Here is a 16,951-nt window from a genome sequence, read left to right as displayed (position 1 = left end):
TATATCTGTGTGTGTGTGAATATAGTTGCCGCCTTAATAGGCTGAATTTTCAATTAACTTAATTAATTCTATATTTAATAATATTTATTTACTTTGTATTATATTGAGTAAGTTAATTATATTAATTTTAATTACTAATTATACTACTAACTATTTATTTAAGTTAAACTAATTAATTAGTTTGTGCACTAATTAGGCTACTAATTATTTAATTATTAATATTTTAAATTATATTAATTAAGTTAATTAATAATAACTTAGAGGCGTCTAGGGTTAACGTTTCATGTTCTCTATTTGGTTGTTTTTTGTTCGGCCCCGTTGCTTCGCACCAGCTAAGACTATTGCAAGGGTCGCTTCTTCGGCTCCTCCTTCGCTGTTCGATTTCGCTCCTTCGACGATTCCTGTCGGATCGGAAGTTAGGACATTTTGATCGGAAGCAACGATGGGAGCTCGCTCGCTGTGAAGGTAACTTTCTCTCTTTCGCGCGCTTCTTCGGCCTAATCCCGTAAATCCGCCGAGCTACAGGATTTAGTAAACCCGGTATTTAAGGCATAAGGAGGGAAACGGAGGATTTAATGCCGTGAGATTTACGGGGCGCTCAAATCCCGTTTGGCAGGATTTAGCGTAAATCCTGCCCAAATCTTGCATAAACCCTGTTGCCATACGGCCCCTCAAGGTAAAACGAGGGAGAAAATGGATTTAAAATTCTGTAGGATTCACGTTTGCGTTTTTAACGTTTTGGTAGGATTTATGTTAACTTTTCCTTAAATCATGCTACCAAGATATCTTCGGTTCCATTATTCATCACTGTTTTTTAAAAATGGGTTTTAGACGAATGGCCTGTTTATTAGCTGCTTGAATTTGGGGGCAGGTTACCTAATATAGGATAAGCTAAGTGCGATATATATACACTTTAAGAATATAAATGCCGTATCTTTGGTTAGTTCATATATATATATATATATATATTCTTAGTGGCAGACCTGATGGCTGACATAATTTCTTTTCTGTATAATTTATCTAAATAATTAGTTTGTTCATCTAATAAATGATCAAATCTATAAAAATATTTTTTTGAGAAGCTGCAAAACCAAATTTTCAAGAATACCTTTCACACATCAGTTTTTTTTTTCTCCCGGATGTTGAATCATATATTCCAAAATTGCTTCTTAAAATGGGATTAAATAATAGATCAAGTGTGAATCATGAATGGGCATTTTATTTATTGTATTTGCATCATGTTCATGTGTGTGTATTAAATTCACTGTTCAATAGATGGGTATAAATGCCATGAGAAAATATGACAGTTAGCTTCATTTATTTGTTTCATCTCTTAGTCAAGAAGAGAGAGAGCCTTTTTTTTTTGGTAGAAAATGCATTCCTATCCAATCCATAGCCCAAAAGAAGTCTCCAAGGCCATTGAATGGATGACATATGACTTGTACATGCCATGTTTCATCATTCCAAATCCAATGGACTGAATGGATGACATATGACTTGTACATGCCATGTTTCATCATTCCAAATCCAATGGACTGAAGATTTATTTTGGGCTATATTGAGAGCATCGTAGCATTTATTCTTCTCTCTTAAAACTCTCCTTCAAAAGGAGAGAATGTGATTTTGTTCCTTTCCTTTTTTTCCCCTTTCTCACAATCCTGTATTTTATTCATTTAATTCTTAATCAGAGTGTTAGTTTTCCTCCTCCAATTAGAGTCCTCTCTCTTCCTTGGTGACTTGCGATTGCTATTGTTGGTTATTATTAGAATAAGGAAAGGTAAAATGTTAGGTTCCTTTCATACTCTGAGGTCCCATAGGTTAGGGTTAATCCTGTTTTGTCTTATTGTTTAATATCATCTTAGATGAAGGAGTGGCGATTTTCTTTGAGTTGCTAACTGAATCTTGTATTTTTTTTTCTTACAAGACTGACAAGGATGGCATCCCAAATGCACCCTAAATCGATGTTTGAGAAAGCTTCCAAATTGGTAAGATACTCAATGAGATTATGTTCATTTATTTATTTTTAAGTTATAAGTATAAACTTGTGATTAATTTACCTGTGATTTATCAGTTTTTGATAAATATTCAGATCTTCATTATTGCCTTTTTTTCTTTTAGCTCGGAAATGGTTCTCGCATTGTTAGAACTCTATTCTATTGCTTGCCTAAACAGCTTGCTCAATCCCATATGCTTATAACTTTTTGTGTTTATTGCTTCGCTATTTGGAAGCTAGAGTAAATAGTAATAAATTAAAATCTCTTAAGATGGATAATTTTATTTGGAAAATTTGACCTGGCCTGCTATAGACCTTGCTTCTCTCAGTTTAATTTATACCAAGCGCAATATAAAATTCTGGTTGTTTTGTAATTATTTGTATCTCTTGCGATTTATATTTTTACCCCTCCCTATATTTAGGTAAGAGCCAGAATGTTCTTTTACCATGTTTCATCTAATCAAAATTTCTTTCTTGACCTTGATAGCCATAATAGCAAAAAGTTATGTGTAAGAGTACTGAAAATGATCTCATACCTTTCTAAGTCGAAATTATACAATAAAGAAATTCCAAGAATTTGCAAGAAAACTGCCTGCATCTGTTCTTAGTATTATTGTTTTTGTTCATGTAGATGGCAATAGGCTAGGGTTCGCCAGTTTTCTTATTTGCAAGTGGGACTCTTTTTTATTTTTGAAATGCATGGTGCTTTGTAAAATTTACTGAACAGATGTCTAGCTACTAATAGAATATTATACTAAAACCACAACACAATGCCAGAAATGAAAATAAGCCACCTACACGTCATAATCTGAAAAATATATAAGATATATAGATAGGATACATACAAATTATAAGTTTATAGCTGTAAATAGCTACAGCACCAAGCTGCAAATTGTCAAAGTATGAGAAGAAAGGGCGGGAATCGATCTGATTCTCTCTCTCTCTCTCTCTCTCTCTATATATATATATATATATATATATATATATATATGAACCCACACACACATGCAACATAGCTTTCTAATAAGTTTAAAGCGAAGAATGGTGATGATCACGTTGAAGCTTTGGAGTTTGACCTAGCTCGCCATTTGTTGTCGGTGATCAAAATATCATTAGCCTTAATATGATAATATGGTTCAGCTTCACTCACCCTTCTTTATAAGTGATCATCAACATGATTGACATTATCAAAATAAAATGGTTTTTCAAGAATGTTAAAATTTTTTTTTTTCACGCACAAAGCATGAATAAAGTAGCATTTAAAATGTCATAATGAAAGTACATCAAAAGACTTAAACCAATGTTGAAAGAAGCACTAGTGTATTAATTGGTATAAATTATTGGCATGCGGCTTCACCCGCCAAAGATGAATAGAAAAGTTGGAGATGAAATTGTGGGTAGCCCCTCTGTCACTCAAAACCACCACCTCCCTGCCTACAATTTCTCCCTTCACTTTTATGTTGTGACTCTGGATGAATCCTACCACTGAGTTCAAGGAGACCTCTGCCACGTCTAGATGCAATTTGTTCTCCTCTACTCAGGTCTCACTACCACCTCCCTCAGCTTCCTCATCATCACAGACAGTGAGAACCTGAAGAGTTCAGTCCCTGCACTTGCGCCCCGGAGTATACTTCTCATCACATATGAAACATAATCTTTTCGCCCTCTTTTCCTGCAGCTTTTTGTCCGTACGCTTCTTGAAGTTTTCTCCACTTCCCCCTCCTATAGGCTTCTCCCTTGGGTTCTCACTAAGATTGTTCGGTGTAGGCTCCTTGGGTGCTAAGAAAGTGATGGTCATCCTGTATGAGCTACCTGAACTGCCAACTCTTGCTCCGCTCTTCTGGAACATCTGATCCTCCACCTGTTGAGCTAGCTCCATAGCTTCACCCCATGTGACCTCATGACCCGAATTGTTACTCAGATATCTGCTTTGAGCCCCTTCATGAAATTCCCTTCTAGAACAGTCTTAGATAGCTAGTCCAGTCTCCTTGCCAGGTACTTAAATCTATTATGGTATTCTTCCACTGAGCATTCATATATCAGGGCAAAGAACTGCTCATAAAAGTTCCCTCCTTTGTTGGTTCGGAAACGTTCCGATAAGCACTCTTTGAACTCTCTCCAACTCCGTATGGTTTGCCTTATGCCTTTCCATTAATACCAAGCCAATGTCTTCCCTTCCATACATAGGCCGACTGCCGTCAATCTCTCCTCCATTAATTCATTGACGACAATATCTCTCTACTTTGTAGATCCACCCGTATTCATCCTCCCATTCAAAGATGAACATCTTCAGCTTCCGGACCTTCGATCTCCCCCATGTTCCTTGATTTCTCCATAATTTCCTCTTCCCAAAGTGGGTCCCCTTGGGTATCCAGATCCTCCCTTCCGCTTTCGTACCCAAACCTTTCTTCGATTTCTTCCTTTTTTCCTTCAAAATCAGCACATCTCCGGCTGTAATCTCCCTCTCTTCTTTCCCAATCAACACTCCTTTGTTCTTACTTCACATATCCACGCCTCTCCCCATACCTTCCACCTCTCTCATCCCTTTGAAAAGGTTCTCGGTGGGGTCTTCTCCCTTCTCCCTCTAAGATCTCCACATCATTTTCATCTCTACGATTTTTTAGAGTTTTTATTTCTTCCTACCGGCACTCTTGCCTCTGATGCCGCCGTTTGGTTTTGAACAACCCATATCTTCTTCACCATCTCTTGAAGGTCCAAAAGTTTGTCTTCCATGGAAGAAATTCTTTCCTCTGCCGTCACTTTGTTTTTGCTCTCTCCCCCTCAAGGCGTTCTTCTAAAACATCAACCTTCTTGGTCGCCATTGATATCCAAATCTTTGTTTGACTAAAAAATCTGAATTTTAATCCCAAAAACAGCAAAAACAGCAGTTCGATGGAAAAAAAATTGCTGCAGGAATCAGCCCAAACTGCCCCAGACACCGCTCTGATACCAATTTGATAGGAAACACTTGTAGATCTCAAGCGAAACGCATCAAGATTGGAATCTCAGCAAGTTCCCTCCACAATTCTTCCAACAAATCAAGGAAAAATAGCAAAACAACATAATAATTGGATTAAGACGGAAGAAAAGTAACAAGGTATAATTGATCCTCTATTTGAGAGGAGGATCTATCTCTCCTAACTCTCTAGACACCGCTAGAGCCCAAGAACATCAAAGCACCAAATAATTCAACAAACACAAGATAACCTTAACCCTAATTCCCTCCTACTTGCAAACCTAAATTCTGCCCTAGCCGCACTTTCCTTTTTCTCCAAATTCAAATAGTGGCCCCCCCCCAAGGGCCGGCTGTAGCATAGGCAGACCCTTGGTCCACCTGGAGTATATCAGGGCCGGCCCTTTACCTAGGGTTGGCTGGGCCGGTCCACAGCATGGATCGGTCTAACAAAGTGGTTTACATATAATGGTGATGTGGGATATTTCCTTGGAAATGAAGTTGAATAATGGCCTCATTTAGGTTCACAAAATGAATGTTTGAATTATCATTGACAAAGTGCTTGTTTGGGCACTTAAGATACATTCTCTTCTCATCAATTTTTTAGTGGAGTGTTGTCAGTGATGTAGTACCACTTTGACTGACCTACTCTTCAAAAGCTTAAACACAAGTGGGCAATTGAAGCTTTATAATTAGCACACAAACTATAATGCTAATGAGATTTGAATGTGACCCCATTTGGAGAGCCAATAAGCATATGATCTTCAATGCATTGCTCTATAACCACTGAGATAGTTCAACACATGGAAAATAGATTTTAATGGATTGAGCTTATGTATTGTAAAACAAAAGATTCCCCCAGTAAGTCGAGTAGATAGAATTTATGTGGATGGATTAGGAAGGAAAAGAGATGGTTCAAAAATAGCATGGCTAGAAGTTGTGATGGATATTATTAATATTTCTTGTTGCATTCAATGTGAATGAATAGAGGAGAAATCATAACATGTCAATCGGATTAGGTTTTATGATCAGCCATTCTTACAAGGGAGAGATGTTTTTCTAGGTTGATATTTGAGGGATATTGTTAATTTCCTTGTAGCACTCGATTTGAATGATTAGAGGAGGAGAAATCATGAAAGGTTAATCATATTAGGTTTTGTGATTAGCCATTCTTAATAGGGAGAGACGGCTTTTTTTTTTTAAGTTGATTTTTGATGAAATATATTTTTTAGTTTCTGATGCCAAAAAAAACATTGGAAAACAAGTCCATTTATCATAAAAAACAGATTTTGAGATTTCACATCTAACATTCAGGTTGACTGTTAAAAGTATGGAATATTCTACGAAACCTCAAGTGGATGCTGTGCTATCATCTGCGGCATGCTTTTCCTTTTGACATGCCGTATTGGCCTAGATCTGTTCATCAAAATATGCTGGAGTTATGGTCCATTTTTATCCACATTTTCCTATTTTCATTTTTTTTCTTAGAATCCTTGTACAATTGCATTTTGATTAGTTTAATCTTTTTATAAGTGAGAGCATGGCTTGATGTTAAGTCCATCTTCTGTGAAAAGTTTGCAAATGCTAATTTGTGAACTTATTTTTTGGCGTGCCATATTCATATAAATTGATTATAGTACTGGATATTCTTCATATTCAACGATATTTGTGATTTCATTATCAACTCCTAGGATTGCATCACTTACTCTTACTTGCAAAGTAAAATGCAGGGTTTACACGTCAGTTGTCTTGGGTTATTAGATTGACCCTTTTTTTTTTTTTTTCTCAGTTCCATAGAACAATCTGTCCTGAAAAGTTAAATTGCTGCCAGTCACTTGAGCTTCTCTTTGATTATAAGAGTAATGCTACATTTTTAAAGGAAATCTACACATAAATAACTGCCACGTCAGTATTCATACTAGAGCTTACATAACACCTTGTATTTTTGTGGTTTCGATAATTAACGTAGATCTCTTGAAATAAATTTCCTTTTTATGCAAATCTAATTTGTCCTAAAGCAAAATAGATTACTTCCATGGAATGTAAATAGTTCTTTTTCACAAATAAAAACTAACAAGTATAAAGTAAGGCGTTTCAAGGGTATACATAGATGCTGCATCAGCTGCCAAATAGGAGAGCTGTATCACTAATTTAAATTTTGCTTTCTTTGTGGACTAAAGTATTAATCTGATTATAATCTTGTAAAACTTTCTCTTTACTTCTTTCCTAGATGTTACTGTGAGTGGTTGTAAGATTTCATAACAATTGTACGCTTCTTTGTGTGGACAGCTTGAACCCCCTCCATGAAGAAACTTTCATACCCCCTCTTTCAAGTCATTAATTTATATCCTTGAATAATTCTAACTCTTTCTCTAACATAAAGTTACAGAAGGATTAACCAATCACTACAAATTATATTGTCTCAATAATTTTATTAAGCATACCATTACTTACCATTAAGAGAGTGCCATTTTCAACCGTCTCCTTCATGCATTCAATTGTCCCTTATACACATTAGTATAGTTTCTTTTGCTGAAAGTAGTGTAATTCCTTTCTTCTTGGATTGTTTATATCCATGCGTTTGTAAAACTTTGATGTTATTTGTAAAAGTGGTTAAAGTAGCTACAAATTCAAATTTTAGTATTGTTTTGAAAAATGGGATAGCCTTTCTTTATGAAATCAATCATTTTTTTATAGGCTGACATGTGGATGGATGGAGCGAGCGAATCAGCAACTGACCAAAGCGTACCGGAATTTGTCGGTCGCATTGGAAGGTAAGGGTCTTGCCCCTGAATACCGTTGGATCATTATCATCATCTTTATAGAAATTATTCACAAATAAAAAATTTAAGGGCTGGATTTTGAATTATGAGCTCATTTGGCTTTATAAAAATAGTTTGAGGGTGTTTAGAATGCTTGCAAACAGAATGCAGAAAATTAGACATAAGCACAAGGATATGTTTTTTCCAAGCTCCAACATTTTAATTTGTATTATTTGCTTTGATTCGTGTTACCCAATAGAGATGGCCTTCTTTGATTCTCTTGCAATCCCTTTCACATCTGTTTATTCCTACCTTTGTAGTTCTTTTTTTCTCTTGAACATTATTAAGCCATCTCATCTTTATTTATGTTTACTAACATTTCTTACTATTGTACTTCCTTACTATTTGATGTGTGCGTCTCATTTATATTTTTGTAGGGTTGGTTTAGGAATCAAAATCATGCCAAATGACAGAACAGCATCTTCTGCAGATCCAGTCGCCAAGAAATTACAGGGGAAACTAAATGCTGTGAAGAAGAAATCTGCAAAAAATTATGAAAAAGAAAACCCTGCCGACGAAAATGGACTTGGTGATAGCGAGGATGATGATGAACCAGAGAGCAGAATCAAAGCTTTGGCTAAAAAAAGATCACATCCTGCAGCTCCGCCACAACAATACACCAAGAAAATTAGATGATTGAGGGTTCGTTAAAATTAGATGATTAAGGGTTCGTTTGAGATGACTTTTTTATTGCTTCTTAAAACAGTTTTTTAGTGTACTAAAAAGCAGCTTTAAACAGTAAAAAAGCTGCCCCAAACGAAGCCTAATTCATTTTATGTGGTGCTTATTATTTTTTTATACTCGTGAAAATGTTAAAACCAAAAATCTGCTCATTTACTTCCTGCATCATATGTGGCGCTTTATTACTTAAAAGTCCCAGCGAGCCGTTATGTGCTCTTCGAACAATTATTACGTCCTCTGACCTGACGTAGAGGTACGTTCGGCCGTCAATAACATGTCGCCACGTGCTTTTACTCTTTACTGCGCGGCCCGACGACTTGACCCGGAGCGGAACCCGGGAATGCTATGTTCGCGATTTTCTCGGTATTGCTCAGTATTTGCTCGGTATTGCTTTGCAAAAATGAGAAATACCGCTCTGTGAACACCAAAAATATACAAATACCGAGTTGTACCGAGTTTTTCTACAACTCGGTATAAGTCGGTACAACTCGGTATTTGCTCCGGATTTGCTCGATATTGCTACGGATTTGCTCGGTATTGCTAGGTATTTGCTCGATATTGCTAGAAAAAACTCGGTACAACTCAGAATTTGCTCAGGATTTGCTCGGTATTGCTAAGGATTTGCTCGGTATTGCTAGGTATTGCTAGAAAAAACTCGGTATTTGCTCAGGATTTGTTCGGTATTGCTAGGTATTTACTCGGTGTTGCTAGAAAAAACTAGGTACAACTCGGTATTTGCTAGATATTTAAAATATATCCAAAAGGTGATGGAATGTTGATCGGCTCGTCAAGGAATTAAGAAAACCCACGCGCTAGAACCCAAAAAATAGCAGGTCGGGTCGGCGACTTTTCTTCGTGCTACGTGGCGCTAAAAGGTTGGTGGCCGAACGTAGAGGAGCGTACGTTCACCGAACCAAATAATTGTTCGTGCTCTTCATTCTTTTCCTTCTTGCTGGAGCTTTGCCAATGCGTCCTGCAAATAACTTCTACGATAGAGTAACTAAACTTTTTGTTGACAAATTTATCTGAAAAGTAATTGATTATAGCTTCAGCATCAATAGAATAATGGTCTTAATTTTTTGTTTTTGTTAATTCCAAATTTATATTATTGCAATAAAAATTTTGGATCCGTTTCGACTAAAAGAGGTCCATTATATAATTGCATGTGTTTAAGGTTTGTTTCAGGTTCAGTCATTGTATACAAATTGGTATATATTATCGTACTTTTTGTAGCTATTTTTTCTATTTTATATCCTTAGCCTTTGCAATGGAAAAAAATTACCGCACTTCTTGTACATACTGATCGAATACAGGATCAGTGGGTTACATACATATCACAAATAGATATAATAATATTTTAATTTTTATAGTAATATATATTATGTTATTACTGTCTCAATCATGTTGCAGTATAAAAAAATTAAGATTAATAATATTTCTATATGATTTAAAAATTTAAATATTATATAAATAAATATAAAATTTTCTTGGTGAAAGATAAATAGTTAGAAGGTTGCCCACCAAAAAATCGTTAGGATGTTCTAAATCAGAGAGGAAAGGTTAAAAGGTCTATATCAGAGCCAGAGAATGACATAACTACATGCTACCGTTGCTAACAGGCTTAAATTCAGATGATGTTGTGGATCTTCTTAGGAGGGTTAGTGAAAATTAGAAGACAAAATGCTATAATGACATTTTTCGTTATTTCCATTTGACAACTTACATTTCAATTTGCCCAAGGCTTGGATGAGTATGTTGTACGAGAAATTAATCTGTATGAATGCCAAATGCAATTTATCGTCCGGATATCAATCAGAATGCGTCACATCAATAGTAGTGGGTCGAGTATCAAACAGTATTGAGCTTGATACCGAATAGGAGGTGACATGATGCATTCTAGTTGATCTCTGGACGACGTTTGGCGTCCGCATAGAATAATTTCTCCTATTGTACAACTTGGGTAAAATAGGTCATTATAATGAAGATTTTTTTTTTTTAAACCATTAAGTGAATTTAATAGTAAACGTCTACGCAGCCTTTGCTGAAAAAAAAAAGTTACATAAAGATAGTCCTGCACCTTAGAATTCCAAGCATCTTCCATTTTCACAATCACCAATAACTCACCAAAAGGTTCTAAACTACAAATGATGAGCCACAGCATGTATCTATAAAAAAAAGAAAAAAAAAAAGAATATCATATTCAAATACTCTACAAAAGCTACATCCATTTTATATGCTGAACACTGAGAATCATCAGGACGAGTATCCTCTACTCCACCAGCAAATCCAGTCTCTACAGTCACTGCTATTCTGATACTTAATAATGTTCAGATTAATTATTTATATGCTAACCGGATGTAGCTTCTCTTGTTCAGTATTTGACATTATTGCATATCAATCCCACAACTCCAGCGCTGTTTCTTCAAACAAATAATCTAGAATCTCATTTCCAATCTCAGCAACAGCATCTTCAGCTTCAAGCTGAAGATTAAACCAGGCTCCACCATGAAAATCTTTCTTTACAGCCTGCTCCATTGTTATTGGAAACTGTACATCTAAATGCCAGTTGATCCTTTTGTATGCTTCATTTATGAAATCTTCTTGTTTTTGTAGCGGTCTAATGCTTGGCCATATATGCGACACCCAAGGGGAGCAACTGAAATGCCTTTGCTTGATCTCTGTAACCACCTCATCGATTGAATCAAAGAGGAACTTTGGATCTTTTATCAGAAAACCATATGATATTTCCAGTTCATCAAATAATGAAGCTTCATCAAACTCCATGCATGTTAGTGTGTTTACTTCAGAATCTATGGAGCCTGAAGCTGCTGCAGAAGTATCAATTTGAGGTTCTCTAGGCTGCGTTTTACTATCAGCATTGATCTCTACATGTGAAGAAGATTTCAATTATTGTAAAAATGGAAGTCAAATAGAAAAGTACAACAAATGACATACCATGCTCTGTTATCACGCTTGCAGGGCTGTTTACATCTTCATAGTAGAGGGGTTCAAGAACTGAAATTGGACTTGGACGGCCAGTATTATCTATGGCACATTCTGTATCTCTTGGTTCTTGTAGTGCAGAAGAACTAGAGGCAGTGGAGGTTGATGGTTGAAACATCTCCTCAAATTTTACCTAAAAAAAAAAGGTTATTCGAACACATAGTGGGAAACATGAAAAAGATGTTTCAGTGGTAAATAATTTACTGGCTCTAGTAGCATAGAAGATCCTTCTTCCATGAAAATTTCACTAGGAAGATCATCTTCATTGCTAATGGATACAAATTGTACTTCTACGTGGCTACCTTCTTCAATTTGCATGCAATCTTCAATTTCTGTAATTATCATGCTCCCTGTATGGATTCTAATACTTAAAAATCATAATAAAAAAGCAATTACTCGAAAACTATGAACAGAATCTGTGATTGCAAGTTGTACCATTTTTTGCCTCCTGGCTATTGTTAGTAGTAGGGAAGCTCTCTTTATGTCTTGATGAGTTGAAATATTTAGTATCAACATTTTGATTAGAGTGACATAGAAGTACTGATGTCTTTTCCTGAGGAGACTCGGGTTCTTTTTCTCTTGCCGGGCTTAGCCTTGGGGAAAAGTAGTTAAATCCTGAAAAAGAGAGTATTCTTCCCAAGGATTTTGATACCTGAATAGCAGGCAATGCTTCAACTTTACTTTCCATCTGAAGTAACTCAGAAAGATGTTTCCTGGCTTCATCATAGAAGGCAGCTTCTCTGTACAGGATTTGCGGAGCAGCATTCTTGTTCAAATTTTTGTGTTCACGAAAACTTTTGGTAGAAAATGTTAGTTCATTTTTGTTTTGAATTTCTTTGTTATTTGATTTCTTTTGATCTTCGCTTTCAAGGGCCTCTCTTCTACAAGAAGTTTCATTCTTGCTGCTCGTCTGTTTACCATATGGAATCTTATGAAGAATGCCATCCATGGCGATTGAGAGTCTCTCCTTTCTGCTTCCACCAACTGCATTTCTGAATCTCCTTTTAATTTCTTTGAGTGAAAAATGGGATGAAAGCTCTTCTCCATCTTCCTTGTTTTCAACGCTACAATGCGATTGAATAGAAGATTTTGTATTAACTGTATTTGAAGGATTTTGATTTTTGACAAAACTAGGCTTCAGAATAACAATTCTATTTACAACTTTAGCATCAGTGCATTCATTTGATTGGCTTGCTACTGTTAATTTCTCTCTTCTCCTGAAGAGATGGTGGCCACTTTGTTTCTGATGCTGCTTTGATCCTGGAAGTTCCCTAAACAAATGATTTTCATCGAGTTTCGAAGGTGGAATGCGAACATTCTGGAGGTTTTCAATATGCTTGCGGATGGGTGAATTTGGTTCTCCAAGAAGCTTTAGGAATAAATCCTTGTTAGAATTCAGCATCTCTAATGCATTGCTGAATTCCTCTGCTCGCTGGACCTCTGTGTTTCCAACAAGCTTGCTTGAATTGGAAGTTTTTTGTTGTAAAAGTGCCTTAGCTATATCAACAATGGCCTTCTGCAGAATAGTCACATCTTCGTTGTCTAGTTCACTTTTTTGGAGATCTTCCATGCTTACTCGGGAAGGATACTGATCTCTAGTGCTGCAGTAATCTACCATGAATGCAGCCACATCTATGTCTGAAGAAAGCAGCTCTGATACATTTGGATAATCAGACTGTTGGGATGTCAATCTCGTAGAAAAATTTAATTCATTGGAATGATCATCAGAGCCTACCAAACTATTCTTAGATTGCTCATTATGACTTTTCTCAGAAATGGCTTCGAGTTCCAACTCAGCTTTTAACCATTCAATTTTGGAAGAAGATTCCTTCCTGGGGTAGTGCATTCTTGACATTTCCTCCTCCATGAGCGCTTTAATACTGGTCACACCCAAATTAGCCTTGTCAGTTTCATCAGCTTCACCATCCTGAAAACAAACAGGCCAAGGTATCAGTAAAGTTAAAATTCTCAGTAGTTGAATTTAAGAGTAAACAGAAAAAGAAATTGTTGTCGCTCATTTGAAAAGATTACATCATTTCTACTCAATCATGAAAAAAATTGAAGATATATATATATATAGTCGAGCCTGCTACGGACTCACAGATAAGTTGGCCAGATTCTCAGAGTCCCCATGATTTTCCTCGTTTTTACCTGGGAGATCATCTTTGTTGCTTGGATAACTAGTGCCTGTAAAAGATAATACACAGCTCAAGATGACAAGTGAAAGAAAGTATTATGACTAGAATGTATTTTATACATTTGAATGCAGTATAAAATGTAAAAAACTCCATTGCCAATCCCATGCCTGCGTGAGAAAATGCAGTGCTGCTTGAATTGGCAATTTAGCGTAATTAACGGAATGCCTTTAAGCCTACCACGTGGAGTAGTTCTAAAGCATTTTATAGGGTCACAAAACCGTGAAATTATTCTGTGCGGATGCCGAACGCCGTCCAGAGCCCAATGAAAATACGCCACGTCACCCCGTAGTCGGTACCGCGGCTCGGTACTACTCAATACTGCTCGGTATTGGATAACGTGGCTGCGCCTGATTAGCCTCTGGATGGTAAGCTATGTCCGGTGTCCGCATAGAATAATCTCTCCCCCCATTTAAAAAGTTGAGAATAAACATGTAAAAGGAATGATTTCGGTGGATTATTGTGAAGTTTCTCACCTAAATCTCTAGCACTCCCACACTTCTTATCTGATAGCAACCTAGAAGAACGCCCTTGACGAAAATCAAACATGCTGATGAAACCTCCCATACAACTTGAATTTTCCTTTCTCAATCGTGGAGAGCGTTTGTGAGATTTCTTGGCCATAATTAGCGTCAAGCTGCAACTACTAGAAAATTGAAAGCTCCAAATCAATAAAGGACAACTAAAACTAGTAAAAACAAAAATCAAATTAACAGAACACAATAATAGGAATATTGAAGTTTTTCTGCAGATTCCCCAAAATGGTTTTTACAGGATTTGTACTTGTTCAAGCATATTTTATGTTCAAAGTGTCATATTTTTCTAGTTGCTCATCTGCTCATATGGCTTTGTTTGGTTATATTTGTTGCGTCCTTCGATATAAAATAAATAATCACCATTCATGAGATCATCAAGCTCCTTCTTAATGGTTCTGCCCATGTTGGTCACGAAACAATGAAAGAGATGCTTATTCAATATTTTAAGTTACCCATATTCCATACAAATCATTACTCTCACAAATTTGTGGCACGCCAAAAGTTTCCAGGCTCTCACCAATGCTTAGTTTGGTTGGTGGGCGAGTACGGCTAGGAACCCCCAACTCATGCCAGATTCCTCTCGATCTGTAACGCCTCTTAAGTGGGGCCCAATCTAGTGCGGGTTAGGAGATTTTTAGAGTGGGTGTCTCTTCTAGATCGGCCGAGGATTAGACATGACATCAAACATCCTTTTGAGGGTGGAAGCGGGTGGTTACCCGTTCCAAAAAAAAAAAAAAGTTTTTAAGGCAAGACAGCTAGATAGCATTTCCAAAGTCACAGGTCTCACATGTTAGTGTTTCAGAGAGTGCTGACTGATTTGACTCCACAAGTCTCACGTTTTTCATATAAGCCTTCACATGGAGAGGTGTCATTTACTTGAGAGATTCTTCATATTCGCTGGTAATTTTCATGTCCAGATATATGATAACTATAGTTTAAATTCTACCGCAATCTCTCTTAGTAGTAAGTAATTTTTTATCACGGCCTTTCAATGTAAATACCTTGACATTTGGATGCAGGTGAACTCCTAAATCTAGTCACTGAAAATTTTGTGGATAAAAAATAATGCAAGCAGGAATCTCTGGCAGATTATCTGATAATGCATTTTAAGTATTAGCACTATTAGACAGTTTCCATGAAAAAGATGATAAGGAATCTCTAGCTATTAATTGAACTGATAAAGACTGCAGTGTTCTAAGACGGTAAAAATATAAAGTATCCACTTCCAGAGTATTTCATCATGAAGCATCAGAATAAGTTGTTGAAAATTAGTACTGATTATTTATTTAGCTTTGAAGATCGGTACATCAATACAGAGCGAAGAGAAAGTTATAATTCACAAATCTAACATATATTCATTTTTTAGGTTTTTGATTCCTCTTAAAGCAGAATTAAAAATACATCACAAACTATTCCACCTCAAAGAATCAAATACCTGAAATATAAGCCTTTTACAGGAGATGCTAATGAGATAGATCCAATATCAGTGCTTGCTGTTCTTCTACAACTTTGTGGGAAGCTATGGTCTGTGAGATGCTTTTATTCTTCAAGGTGGTAAGGATTCAGAAAATTTTTCTTGGCTTCCGATCGAATCCCACAATTCTCTTCCGAACTTTAATCAAACAACAGCTTCTCTTGAATCATCCTCATAAAGTTTAATCAAGTGCATCTAAAGCGATAAAGAGAAGGCTTAATTTGCTTCCTTCTTCAGCGATTCAATGCACTGGGAACTGAAATTCCAAATCGATGCAGCTTTTAGACAAAACAAAAAGGCAGCCCTGAACAAATTTCAGAACATAAGCAACAAACAAACAATTGGATGCATGATTCTTCTTTTCGGATCCACCGGACTTTCATAAATGATCCGTCTTCTCTTCCCAAAATGCGGATATCAACCTAAGAAAAAGGGGAAAATTAAGTGAAACCGACCTTTAAGCCTCATCTTTTTTAGCGATTACCTTCCAAAAATCAAAACTCACTTCACCATCAAATAAGTTGAAGACACATCTCTTCCACCAACTTCATGCGCTCGCCTGCTAAACTTTTACATTCAAATACAACGTAAGAGGAAAGAAAATCGGTGGATATCCATCAAAGGCATATGCGTGGGTCGCTCATTATAAAAAAGTCCTCCATGGACCAAAAGGAATTGGCATCTCCACCATTTCTCCTTCTGTCTCTAGACCTGATTTTCGTCGATTTGGCCAGCGAGGAATTGCCTTTTTCTGTCGAGGGCTACCAACTTCAATGGATTGTTCTTTTTCTCACCGCTTTTCTCTTCCCTTTCGGCCTTCTGCCTTTTGTACGTCACAGAGAAAGTGGAGAGGGAAATGCAAGGAGGGAAGGCCATAAATGAATTCCTTTGACAAGCTGGAATTGATCTGTTGATCAATTAAATATTATAGAATTTATGTTTATTCTCATAACAAAAATACCCTTCCCAAAAGAAAAACATGCTAGATTTCATTTCGCTACACGCTGGATGGGTAGGGATTAAAAAACAAGTTTTTTTTTTTTTTGAAAAATTTCGCTACGTTTTCTGTGTGCTGCTTGATTTTAAAAAGAAATCTTTAGATTAATGCTTCTCCAAAATTGACCGAACGTGTGGTTGACTGATAAAGATTGCATTAAAAATCTTTGTATAATAAGATTAGACAACATAAGTAGTTTTAATTTTATACTTTTAATCAACAAGTTGTTAACCTGCCAAAACTTTTGTATAATCTTGATCCATCAATTTTTATGGTCTTAGAAAAATATTTAATTTT

At 36.4% G+C, this 16,951-nt stretch overlaps 2 protein-coding genes across 2 annotated transcripts; one reads left to right on the top strand and one right to left on the bottom strand.

Moving 5' to 3' along the window:
* The first annotated feature begins 323 nt into the window (after positions 1 to 323).
* On the top strand, positions 324 to 8,404 carry LOC110099982. The gene is made up of 4 exons (XM_020827328.2): positions 324 to 465; positions 1,925 to 1,985; positions 7,644 to 7,720; positions 8,146 to 8,404. Exons 2-4 carry the CDS (start codon positions 1,935 to 1,937, stop codon positions 8,402 to 8,404), a joined length of 387 nt encoding a protein of 128 aa, XP_020682987.1. The 5' UTR covers positions 324 to 465; positions 1,925 to 1,934.
* A 2,119-nt stretch (positions 8,405 to 10,523) lies between these two features.
* On the bottom strand, positions 10,524 to 16,617 carry LOC110099989. Its single transcript, XM_020827340.2, has 8 exons — positions 16,163 to 16,617; positions 15,619 to 16,079; positions 14,124 to 14,293; positions 13,554 to 13,639; positions 11,888 to 13,379; positions 11,657 to 11,802; positions 11,405 to 11,585; positions 10,524 to 11,334 (listed from the first exon to the last, which is right to left on the bottom strand). The coding sequence occupies exons 3-8, from the start codon at positions 14,269 to 14,271 to the stop codon at positions 10,844 to 10,846; spliced, it is 2,544 nt and encodes an 847-aa protein (XP_020682999.1). The 5' UTR covers positions 14,272 to 14,293; positions 15,619 to 16,079; positions 16,163 to 16,617; the 3' UTR covers positions 10,524 to 10,843.
* Positions 16,618 to 16,951: the final 334 nt, after the last annotated feature.

Source organism: Dendrobium catenatum, unplaced genomic scaffold (assembly GCF_001605985.2).
Source record: "Dendrobium catenatum unplaced genomic scaffold, ASM160598v2 fragScaff_scaffold_1595, whole genome shotgun sequence".
In the NCBI taxonomy this organism is placed as follows: Eukaryota; Viridiplantae; Streptophyta; class Magnoliopsida; order Asparagales; family Orchidaceae; genus Dendrobium; species Dendrobium catenatum.
This window is presented reverse-complemented; position numbering and strand designations above follow the sequence as displayed.

What these genes read in the sequence shown, in the direction of transcription:
- LOC110099982 (XM_020827328.2), top strand. Translation starts at nt 1,935, where the DNA reads ATGGCATCCCAAATGCACCCTAAATCGATGTTTGAGAAAGCTTCCAAA. An exon ending in TTGAGAAAGCTTCCAAATTG is followed by an intron (nt 1,986 to 7,643) that starts GTAAGATACTCA and finishes ATTTTTTTATAG; the next exon opens with GCTGACATGTGGATGGATGG. An exon ending in TTTGTCGGTCGCATTGGAAG is followed by an intron (nt 7,721 to 8,145) that starts GTAAGGGTCTTG and finishes ATATTTTTGTAG; the next exon opens with GGTTGGTTTAGGAATCAAAA.
- LOC110099989 (XM_020827340.2), bottom strand. Translation starts at nt 14,271, where the DNA reads ATGGCCAAGAAATCTCACAAACGCTCTCCACGATTGAGAAAGGAAAAT. An exon ending in TAGCCAGGAGGCAAAAAATG is followed by an intron (nt 11,803 to 11,887) that starts GTACAACTTGCA and finishes GAATCCATACAG; the next exon opens with GGAGCATGATAATTACAGAA. An exon ending in CTTCTATGCTACTAGAGCCA is followed by an intron (nt 11,586 to 11,656) that starts GTAAATTATTTA and finishes TTTTTTTTTTAG; the next exon opens with GTAAAATTTGAGGAGATGTT.